Genomic DNA, 11,244 nt, shown 5'->3' with positions numbered 1-11,244 from the left:
CAGACAAACAGACCTTCATCTCCAGTGCCCACCTGCTTGTCTATGAAGAGTGACAACTCCATGCGTAATCCTCCTGATATGAGCAGTGGGTCAGCCCCATCAGCTCTAAAGTGAGTAGAAGAGATTCAAGAAGAACATTTACAATTTGTAGTTATTCTCACTCACTGTGAGTGACCGACGCGGCACCGAGTGAGAAGGGAAATGTTCAACTTCTCACACTCACTCATTCTTTTTCTCTTTCTCTCTCTCTCACACACGCACTCACAAACAAAAAAATCAAGTATTGTACTTCTTGGGCATGTTAGATAATTTCCATTAAATGACTGCATCAAGAACATATTTTTTTTGTCTGGACATATACTGTACATGAAATTGTTTTTACGGAATTTATCCTGTTGTTAGTACTTCATATGAACATGATGTATTTCTAGACCACAGACAAACAGACCTTCATCTCCAGTGCCCACCTGTGTGTCTATGAAGAGTGACAACTCCATGCGTAATCCTCCTGATATGAGCAGTGGGTCAGCCCCATCAGCTCTAAAGTGAGTTACCAGCCTTTAGTTTTTAAAAGACATTTAGACAATGTGGTTATACTCTCTCTCAAACACACACAGACACACACACACACAGACACACACACACACACACACACACGTATAAATCGATTAAAGTGTGAAAATAATTAGCACACTTCTTGTGCATGCCATATTATTTCCTATATCACAAAAGGACTATCTGCGTCAAGGATACTTATTGTGTGTGGTCATATACTGTTGAGCAAAACGAAATCAGTCTGTGTTGAGACTTTCCATATATCTCGTGTTTCTGTGTGAGTTAGCAACTGTGAGGTCAAAGAAGTGAAACATGCCTTGTACTACTTCTTAGCACTGTCTCAAAGTAGTGAAGTGTATCCCAGTCGGCTCTCATGAGTGTCATAATACATTTCCTCCACCATGGGTTAAAATCTTAAGAACTAAAATAAGTTTCTTTATCAGTCACATATTAAGTCTGCTTCATGTTATTCCTCTGCAGTGAATTGAGTGCTGTTCTGACCCAGGACCAGTCCAGGTGTGGAGTGTGTGAGCAGGTACTGAGGGACCCAGTCATCACCACCTGTGGACACAGTTTCTGCAGGCAGTGCATCAACAGCTACTGGGAGCAGCCTGGACTACCAGGAGACCAAGCCTGTCCCCAGTGTGGAAAGACACGAATAACTCAACATCCTCTACAGCCTCGTCTGGATGAACACACAGGTATGGTAGAAATGACCAAACTAGGTAAGACAGAAGGAGCAATATGTATAATTTTAACCGAGATATTATTATAGTTGTGGCCTCCATTATAAGTGTAAATCAAAAGAAGATTATGCACACATACCACCTCAAACCCCCCCCCCACCCCCCCCAAGCAGACATCCACATCCTCTAAAGAGTGTCATCAAACACATGCATGCATCAGATAACCCCCACATACTTAATTAAATTAATCAGAATGGGCTGCCATCAGTCAGGATGTGGCCCAGACGTTTATTGAAAGGGTGCCAGGGCGGACTGCAGAGGTCTTGAAAAAGGAGGATCAACACTGCAAATATTGACTCTTTGCATCCACTTCATGTAATTGTCAAAAAAAGCCTTTGACACTTATTAAATGCTTGTAATTATACTTCAGTCTTCCATAGTAACATCTAACAAATCTATCTAAAGACACTGAAGCAGCATACCTTGTGAAAATGTATATTTGTGTCATTCTCAAAACTTTTGGCCATGCCTGTACAATGAAAGTCCTTATCAAAAGATAGTATAGATCAGTAGCATAATTCTGTGCATGCAGAGAACTTAGGTTAACTTTGGTAGCTAGGTTCGTGAGATAGATACATTTCATGTAATAATGAAAAACAAATAGGCCACTGCTGAGAACATTTCAGAGACAGATTTTTTCACGAAAGTAAAGGCTTTAGTTAGTTTGTTTTCACTCTAATGAAGAAGCCCAATTTGGATCGTCATCACAGCTCATAACATGGAAAATCAATGCCCTGTAGTGGATTTTGAGTATTCAGCAAGATGTTTTCATAAAACCTTTGTTGTGAACTAGCTAAGAAGCAGTGGGATAATTCATGAATGCATTATTATAATTTAAATGACCAACTATTATGTGTTACTACAACATCATTACTGTAACTGTTATTTAAAAGTAGGCTAGGTGTAGTCATGTAGGACTACAAATTACTTTGTAAATAATCACACACATCTTGATAGGAGAACGATTCCTAATCCCTGCTCTAGAATATCAGACAGGGTTTTAGACTGTAGCTCTACAGCAGATCAGATAATTACCATTTTAATGTGTAAGGAGCAACAATAAGTAAAAGCAAATGGATATTTGTGTCTGGTATGTCAATGACAATTTGGCTGAAGAAATCACAAATGACAATCAATACTGTGATTGATAATACACATGATACTAATAGGTTCATTTTTGTTCATTATAAACAGGTAATGAAGTCCTGAGGAGAGTTATAGATAAGCATAAAGCCAATCTGAAGAGGAGGTTTGAGAACATATCTGAAGGCATCATCAAACCAGGAGCTGAGACACTCCTCAATAAGATCTACACAGAGCTCTACATCACAGAGGGAGAGAGTGAAGGGGTGAATAAGGAACATGAGGTTTGGCAGGTAGAGTCAGCATCCAGAGCACAAACCACAGAAGACAGACCAATCAACTGCAATGATATCTTCAAGCCCTTACCTGGACAGGAGAAACACATCAGAACTATGATGACGAAAGGTGTTGCTGGCATTGGAAAAACAGTCTCAGTGCAGAAGTTCATTCTTGATTGGATAGATGGGGTAGCCAATCAGAATGTAGACTTCATGTTTCCCCTTCCTTTCCGTGAGCTGAATTTGGTCAGGAGTGGTCAGTATAGTCTTCACAAGCTTCTGCTTGACTTCCATCCAGAACTGAAGGAGCTGAAGAATGATGAAGAATACAACAACTGTCAGATTGTGTTCATCTTTGATGGTTTGGATGAGAGTCGATTACCTCTGAATTTCCAACAGAGCATGATATCTGATTTCAAACAAATATCGTCAGTGGAGGTTCTGATGACAAGCCTCATTCAGGGAACTCTGCTTCCCTCTGCACACATCTGGATAACCTCACGACCAGCAGCAGCCAGTCAAATTCCTGCTCAGCGCATCGATCAGATCACAGAAGTACGAGGGTTCAATGACTTACAGAAGGAAGAGTACTTCAAGAAGAGAATCAGTGATGAGAGTCAGGCCAGCAGAATCATCTCACACATTAAGGCATCCAGGAGTCTCCACATCATGTGCCACATTCCAGTCTTCTGTTGGATTGCAGCCACTGTACTTCAGCAGATGCTGGAACAGGACAACACCCAGGAAATCCCCAGAACTCTGACTGAAATGTTCATACACTTTCTACTCATCCAGATCACCATAAAGAATCAGAAGTATCAAAGTGGAAAACAGACAAATAAAGAGCAACTTCTGGAATCGCAGGAAGAAATTATACTGAAGCTGGCAAAACTGTCTTTCAAGAATCTAGAGAATGGCAATGTCATATTTTACGAAGAAGACCTGAGAGAGTGTGGCATTGATGCCAGTGAAGCCTCAGTGTACTCCGGCATGTGCACTGAAATCTTCAAGGAAGAGTCTGTGTTTCACCAGAGGAAGGTCTACTGCTTTGTGCATCTGAGCATCCAGGAGTTTCTGGCAGCACTTCATGTCTTTGTCTCCTACAGCAATCAGATGAAAACCATAGGGACATTTTTCTGCTTGGAAGAATCGCTAAAGTTTATAGTAACCAAAGTTTTGGAAAGCAGGAATGGACACCTGGATCTTTTCCTTCGCTTCCTTATGGGTATCTGTCTGGAGAGCAATCAGAGACTTTTGGGAGGTTTACTGAACCACACACACAACAGCTCAGAGAGCATTAAGAAAATGTGTCAGTACATTAAGAAGCTCAATAAAGAGGATCTCTCCCCTGAAAGAAGCATCTGTCTTTTGCAGTGCTTATCTGAAGTGAATGATCATTCCATGCATGAAGAAATTCAAGAGTACCTGAAATCACCAAAGGGCATCAAAAATAAATTGTCTCCTGCTCACTGTTCAGCACTGGCCCACATGCTTCTGATGTCTGAGGAGGTGCTGGATGAGTTTGACCTGAAGACATACAACACATCAGATGAGGGACGCAGGAGAATGATCCCAGCCCTGAGGTGCTTCAGAAATGCACAGTGAGTTTCACCATTTTGAATTTCATGCTCTTAAATTAAAAAATGTTCTCACAAATAAGGCATCAATTGACACCAGGTGTTTTTTTTAATGTTATTCAGCTCATATAATGTCTGTTGGTACAATGTAATACACCTACTGTTGCCCAAATATGAATATAAACCCATTCACCGTTGCTCTGCCAACACTGAGTTTAGTTCTAAATTTAGATCACTCTCCCAAGTTCTGGATAAAGTAATTACGGCTCACATAAAGGGGAGGCAGTTAACCACGTTAGTTAACAGGGTAAATAATTGTATTAAACTAACAGTAACATAACAAAAGCAAGAAAGAGTGTCCAGGGGAATATGGTTAAATGAAAAAGAAAAGAAGGGAAAATATGATGGGATGTTTGTTCTTCCTAGGTAGTGCAAGTTTGTACAATGAAATACACCTAGAGTAGTCCAAATAAATTATTCCGCAAAAGAAACGCTCTTTCACAATTTTTTGATGAAATGCTATATTATACAGCTATATTTAATATTTTTGTGTTCACAAAAGATATCTGTGCTTTGATCATGTAAATGTATTTTTAATGTTTAATGTTTGAAGTTTTACAAAAAAGTAGTGCATTGTAAAATGTTTGTTTTCCCATGCTGTCTTGTAGACTTGATGGGTGTAACCTCAACCAGATGTCATGTGAAACAGTGAAGAGATCTCTGCAGTCTGGCAACTCCTTGACACAGCTGGATCTGAGTTGCAATGCCCTAGGAGATTCTGGAGTTCAGATTGTTTCTGTGGGACTAACTAGTCCCCACTGTAAACTGCACACCTTGAGGTTTGTAGACTTCATTATATTGACATCATGTATTATCTGAAGCCTTAGATCACTGGGAGCGTTCCTGTGTATCATCAACAGTTGATCACATTTCACATGTGGGTAAAGCTCAGAATCAATGCAAACATGGTACCCTCTCCCCACTGTTTTACTTAAGTGTCTGTTCATACATTTTTTTATATTTGTGTATTCCTGAGGTAGAGTCCATGATTCTAATCCCATACACTTTTTTTCAGTGGCTACCAGATCATTTCAATTTGATAAAACAAGCATTATTTTTAGTTATGTAATTGTTCTTAATTATTCATGAGTGGTGCTTTCAGACGTTGCCTATTATACGCCTATTGCCTGCATTCCGTTAATACCGTATGTGATGTAAGTTGTAGAACACCATCGTCTCATTTCTGATGTATTGTGTTACAGACTTGGTGACTGTAAACTCAGTGGTGGATCCTGTGAGATTGTGGCCTGTGTTCTGCAGTCAGTAAACTCCCTAGCAGAGCTGGACATGAGTCACAATGATCTGGGAGATTCTGGAATCCGGCTTCTGTGTAAGGGACTCGTCAGTTCTTACTGTGAACTGCAGATATTAAGGTTGGTGTTAAACTTCATCTTACTTTAAGAAAATTCTTGTTTGAGAATCTTCACAAATGAAGGCCTTTCTGAAGGACATTAGCATCGTATCACATTATTAAGATAATTAAGAATCAGACCCCTTGCATTCTTTGGTACACATCTGTAAACCGTAATTTCCGGACTATTGAGGGCACCTGAATATAAGCCGCACCCACTGAATTAAAAAAAATATATTATTTTGAACATAAATAAGCCGCACATGTCTATAAGCCGCAGGTGCCTACCGGTACATTGAAACAAATTAACTTTACACAGGCTAAAATTAATATAAAAAGTAATACAATAGTGATGCATATTATTAGTTTTGCCAGTTACGATAAGTGCATTGTTGCTTTAAGAGAGCACAGTTGCAAGAGTCAATCAGAAATAAAGTAGTTCTTCCTGTTCAGGTAGAATGTTAGCTTGAAGACAGCGAGATAGAAGAAAGACGCTAGTTTGAAACCAGCCGTGGTGTATAAAGTACCCAAAAGCCATACTTAAAAGTAAAGATACCTTACTGGAAAATGACTCAAGTAAAAGTAAAAGTAACCTTTTAGAATACTACTTGAGTAAAAGTCTTAAAGTATCTGATCTTTACTGTACTTAAGTATCAAAAGTAATGTTCTGATATTAAATGTACTTACGTATTGATAGTAGAAGTACAAGTAAATGCTGTTAATAAAAAAGCAAAGGGTCAGAATTTTGAGAATTATGAAGTGTATTTCGACTAAAATGAGCATACTTATAAACTGGGCCTTATTTGAACACAATTTGAACACAATAGCAATACTAAAGCAGCACCGAAAGTAACAACCCAGTCATTACTTGAAACTGAAAAATGTTTTGTTCATCTTCAAACAAAACGTCCCAAAAAGCCATTATGAATTTTTTTTATTTTAATCTTTGTAACATTTTGTGAATGGGCTCCTGAGTATCCCAAGGTATGCATAAGGCACAACCTGAGAGCAATAACCTGGCGATCTGATACAAAGCCATAGCATTACATCAGGATCATCAGTTTTACAAGCAAGTTATCGGTACAGTGACTGTGAAATACTTTCAGCAACATGCACACACATCCCTTGAACAATAATGTTACTAGCAGCTATTTTGCTCCACACTGCTACGTTTCTGTACTGTAGATTGACACCATCCTAGCTAGCTAGCTAGCTAGATACCTCGCCAGAGATGGAATAAAGAATAAGAATAAATAATATTTGTAGGTTATTAGCTAGCTTGAAATATTATATACAGATCTTACCCAGCGGTGAGAGAACATGACTAGTCTACAAGGTTGGCATTTAATGAAGAGGTCGTGGGGTTTCTCATTTTTTGATTGAGACCTGTGTGCTTTTGCTTCAATTATTGTTATGTCCCCTTCGTTGTTGATCTTAATGTTTTGGATATATCCTTCCACTGCATATTGCAGTCCATTTTGCCTTGATCTGGAGGATATCGCGGAGATATTACTCCAAAAAGAATCACTGACACTGTCAGACAGTATAGTGCATGAACGAGTTCAAAAGACGTAGCAACAGTAACTAAGAGGACGGGGCTTTTGCCAACGGTCAATAACGTGCGCTAGGACCGCTGATTCGCCAAACCTGCTCCGACGTTGGTCTCGTCGCTCTCATGATTATTTTTTTTTCTAAAGATGATTTGATTTTGTAACGAGTAAGGTTTCAGGGGAAATGTATCGGAGTAAAAGTATCAGTTTTCTTTGCTAAATGTAGCGAAGTAAAAGTAAACGTAAACAGAAATATAAGTAGTAAAGTAAAGTACAGATATCCAAAAAAACGACTTAAGTACAGTAACGAAGTATTTCTACTTCGTTACTATACAACACTGGAAACCAGTGAGCTAAAGAACTTGAAAAGACTGGATTTGTATCATTGTAAACTTTTTTATTTTATTTTCTAAAGTGTTTTGAATTGTGTTCTGTCTACGCCGGTAGACTGTGGTTATTTTAACATTAATTAAGTTATTGAGAGATACTGAAATATCGCGTGAAGCTAAGCATCCATGCTAGCATCCTAGCTCCACAAAGCCACCGTAAACACAAAGCCACCCTATACAATCACAGGTATCATAATCCATAAATTAGCCGGGTCATTGTTTTAGCCGCAAGGGAAAAAAGCGTGGGAAAAAAGTAGCGGCTTATAGTCCGGAAATTACAGTAGACAGAAACCCATGTCATTTGTGATTTTAGTCACAGTGCAGTTTGTTTTATTAGTTTGCCTTAAATTTTTAATCTTCTTATTGAGCTCACCAGCAGAGCCCTGTAGGACTCTTGTAAAGTTGGTAACTGGCACTGATTTTGCACGGGAGAAAGGGAACACATGGATTCATCCAGAAATTCACAATAACAAACAAACAAACAAACAAAAAATCCTGTTATGCATATTGCCTACGATCCTGATGTCAGTGTAGTCCACAATAGACTGTCCCTTTAGCTGTTTTTAATCACATCCTCCCTGTACCTCTACTGTGCTTAAAGATGACTGTCACTCTGGGGATCACTCTCTCTATCTCTCTCTCTCTCTCTCTCTCTCTCTCTTGCTCGTTATCTCTCACTCTCTGTTTATCTTTCTCTTTCTCAGGCTGTCTGGTTCTCTCATCTCAGAGGAAGGCTGTGGATTTCTGGCCTCAGCTCTGACTTCAAACCCCTCCCACCTAAACGAGCTGGATCTGAGCTACAATCATCCTGGAGAATCAGGACTAAAGCTGCTATCTGCTAGACTGGAGGATCCTCACTGTAAACTGGAGACACTTGAGTATGTACAGAGAATCTGCACATGCAGTACATCTGTAGTACAGAGAAACTGCACATACATGATACCTGTAGTTGCATTATTACCCCTTTCATCTGAAGAATCCAGATTAATGTGTTTCATAGTCTACTTTAATTTGAAGACTTAGAAAGTAACGGCATGTCATAGACAACCTGGTGGAGAAGCCTACATATAGAACGTGATGGGATTGGAGAGGAAAGCTTTTAGTTTACTGTTAGTATGATGGTCATATAAAACAGATGGAGAAAAACAGATGGATAGCCTGGTCAGGAGATATGCATGTACTGTTGATACACAATCTGTGCTACTTCAATCTTTTAGTTAAGTAGGATGAGCATGTACATGTGCAAACTAATGGACCAAAAGAGATGCATGGCCTTGTCACGAGATTTGCATGTACTGTTTATATACTTATAATCTCAAATGTATTTATCTCTCTCTCTCTCTCTGTGTGTGTGTGTGTGTGTGTGTGTGTGTGTGTGTGTGTGTGTGTGTGTGTGTGTGTGTGTTTTTTTTTTCTCAGTGCGGACCACTGTGCAGAAATCAGACTTAGACCAGGTGTGCGGAAATGTAAGTCCTCGGGTGTTTCTCCAAATGTAGTTAATGAGATGCCTTCAACCTGCACTTGACAGAATTAGTTGTGAAAATGAATACAATAAAAGATACATTTGTTGGTTATTTCAGTTTTGACAAAATCGAAAACTGACTCTGGAACTTGGCTGCTTGGCCCTAATGATCTGGACGAAGTTCACAAAACACTCAGTCAGTCTAAACATTAAATTAACTCTAAGGTTTTTATTTTGAGGAAATGTCGTTAGATGGCAAACATTTGTGACAGCATACCCGTACAATTGATATAACAGATAGAATTTCACTATATATATTTTTTTTTTACATTGGATGTAATAAAAAATTGGGTTACCTTCCCACAAAGTAGTAACTGCAAATGTAATAACTAGGCGACAGTTATTCCATTTGCTCTGAAGTTATTATGTTTGTGGAATTACTATGTTTAAAAAGATTTGTATTACGTTAATGGGAGTAACATATGTGTGTGTGTGTGTTAGTCAGCAGCAGCTGTCACTCCCCATATTCTGATGATGTTGTTCTCTCCTCTCTCCTCTCCTCTTGTCTGCAGATGCCTGCGAGCTCACACTGGACCCAAACACAGCAGACAGACGTCTCTCTCTCTCTGAGGGGAACAGAAAGGTGACACGTGTGAATGAGGATCAGCCGTATCCTGACCACCCAGAGAGTTTTGACTGGTGGCATCAGGTGTTGTGTAGAGAGGGTCTGTCTGGACGCTGCTACTGGGAGGCTGAGTGGACTGGGGATGGGGCAACTATAGGAGTGGCGTATAAAAGCCTCCAGACTAAAGGAGAGAGTGATGACAGCGTACTGGGATGTAATGACAAGTCCTGGAGTCTGTACTGCTCTCCTCACAGTGACTATGCCAGACACAATAATGAACACACTACCACACCTGTCCCCTCCTCCCGCTCCAGAAGAGTAGGAGTGTACCTGGACTGGCCGGCCGGCACTCTGTCCTTCTACAACGTCTCCTCTGACACACTCTTCCACCTGCACACGTTCCACTCCACATTCACTGAGCCCCTCTATCCTGGGTGTAGGGTTTATTCTGACTCCTCAGTGTCCCTGTGCCAGATCACATGACCTCCCCATGCTGCAGGAACACAGGAGTCACCCACTCCTATTCATACACATGTGTGATGCTGTGATGCTATGGAAATAGTGATATGTGTATTCTGTTTATACACCGCTGCCACCACTTTGATGATACTATGCAAATGGTGATGTTGTATTTTTGTATATTTTGTCCATCTAAATTCAATATGTGGGTTATACGAGTTATTCAGCAATAATATGATGTATGCTGCTCTCTGTAAGGTTTAGTTATTTGCTGCATTTGTCTGAACATTATGCACTGGTCTGGGGTGCATTTGTGTGTGTGTGTGTGTGTGTGTGTGTGTGTGTTAGGCATAGTTATTGTGCTATATGCGTGTGTGTGTCTGTTAGGCATAGTTATTGTGTAATGTGTGTGTGTGTGTGTGTAAGGCATAGTTATTGTGTATTATTGTACATCACTACATAACATTCTGAACTGGTTTAACTTGGCTGGCGTGTGTAGAAGCAGATGGGTGCACACATATTGTGGTGAGATGGTGAGAAGGAAGCTTTGTCTTCTCCAGCATCCTCAGATGTGTGAGGCCTGTTATATTTTTGCTGCCTGTATTTAGGGACTTCTGTCCCAAGCTATTGTAGTGCCTCTGCATACTCAGCTGTTAGATTAAGTTATATTATCAGTGATGGAGATAATTTCCATACACTGGTAAGGACTTAAGAATAGATGAATCAAGTGCCTTGTATTACTAGTGAGTGAGTGAGTGAGTGAGAGAGTGAGTAAGTGAGTGAGTGAGTGAGTGAGTGAGTGAGTGAGTGAGTGTGAGTGTGAGTGAGTGTGAGTGTGAGTGAGTGAGTGTGAGTGACTGTGAGTGTGTGATGGAGATAATTTCCAAACACTGTTAATGACTTAAGAATATAATAATCAAGTGCCTTGTATTATTAATTACCTTGTATGAATTATGTGCTTATGTAAGCAGGAACATGGCTTTTCTTTGTTTCTGTGTGTGTGTGTAACTTAGATTATTAGGTGCCACTTAATCTGCAAGAGGTGATAAGAAGGGTCGAACTGTGCTTCTTCCGACCTTGTGCAAAACTGCCATCCTTGCAAGACAGGG

General features: G+C 39.9%; 1 protein-coding gene across 1 annotated transcript; it reads left to right on the top strand.

The window, feature by feature from the left end:
- The first annotated feature begins 1,018 nt into the window (after positions 1 to 1,018).
- LOC105895987 (protein NLRC3-like) lies at positions 1,019 to 10,227 on the top strand. Its single transcript, XM_031562637.2, has 6 exons — positions 1,019 to 1,256; positions 2,496 to 4,263; positions 5,502 to 5,672; positions 8,294 to 8,467; positions 9,009 to 9,055; positions 9,624 to 10,227. Exons 1-6 carry the CDS (start codon positions 1,019 to 1,021, stop codon positions 10,157 to 10,159), a joined length of 2,934 nt encoding a protein of 977 aa, XP_031418497.1. The 3' UTR covers positions 10,160 to 10,227.
- The last annotated feature ends 1,017 nt before the right edge of the window (positions 10,228 to 11,244 follow it).

This window comes from Clupea harengus, chromosome 24 (assembly GCF_900700415.2).
Source record: "Clupea harengus chromosome 24, Ch_v2.0.2, whole genome shotgun sequence".
NCBI lineage: Eukaryota > Metazoa > Chordata > Actinopteri > Clupeiformes > Clupeidae > Clupea > Clupea harengus.
This window is presented reverse-complemented; position numbering and strand designations above follow the sequence as displayed.

What these genes read in the sequence shown, in the direction of transcription:
- LOC105895987 (XM_031562637.2), top strand. Translation starts at nt 1,019, where the DNA reads ATGTTATTCCTCTGCAGTGAATTGAGTGCTGTTCTGACCCAGGACCAG. An exon ending in TCGTCTGGATGAACACACAG is followed by an intron (nt 1,257 to 2,495) that starts GTATGGTAGAAA and finishes CATTATAAACAG; the next exon opens with GTAATGAAGTCCTGAGGAGA. An exon ending in AGGTGCTTCAGAAATGCACA is followed by an intron (nt 4,264 to 5,501) that starts GTGAGTTTCACC and finishes ATTGTGTTACAG; the next exon opens with ACTTGGTGACTGTAAACTCA.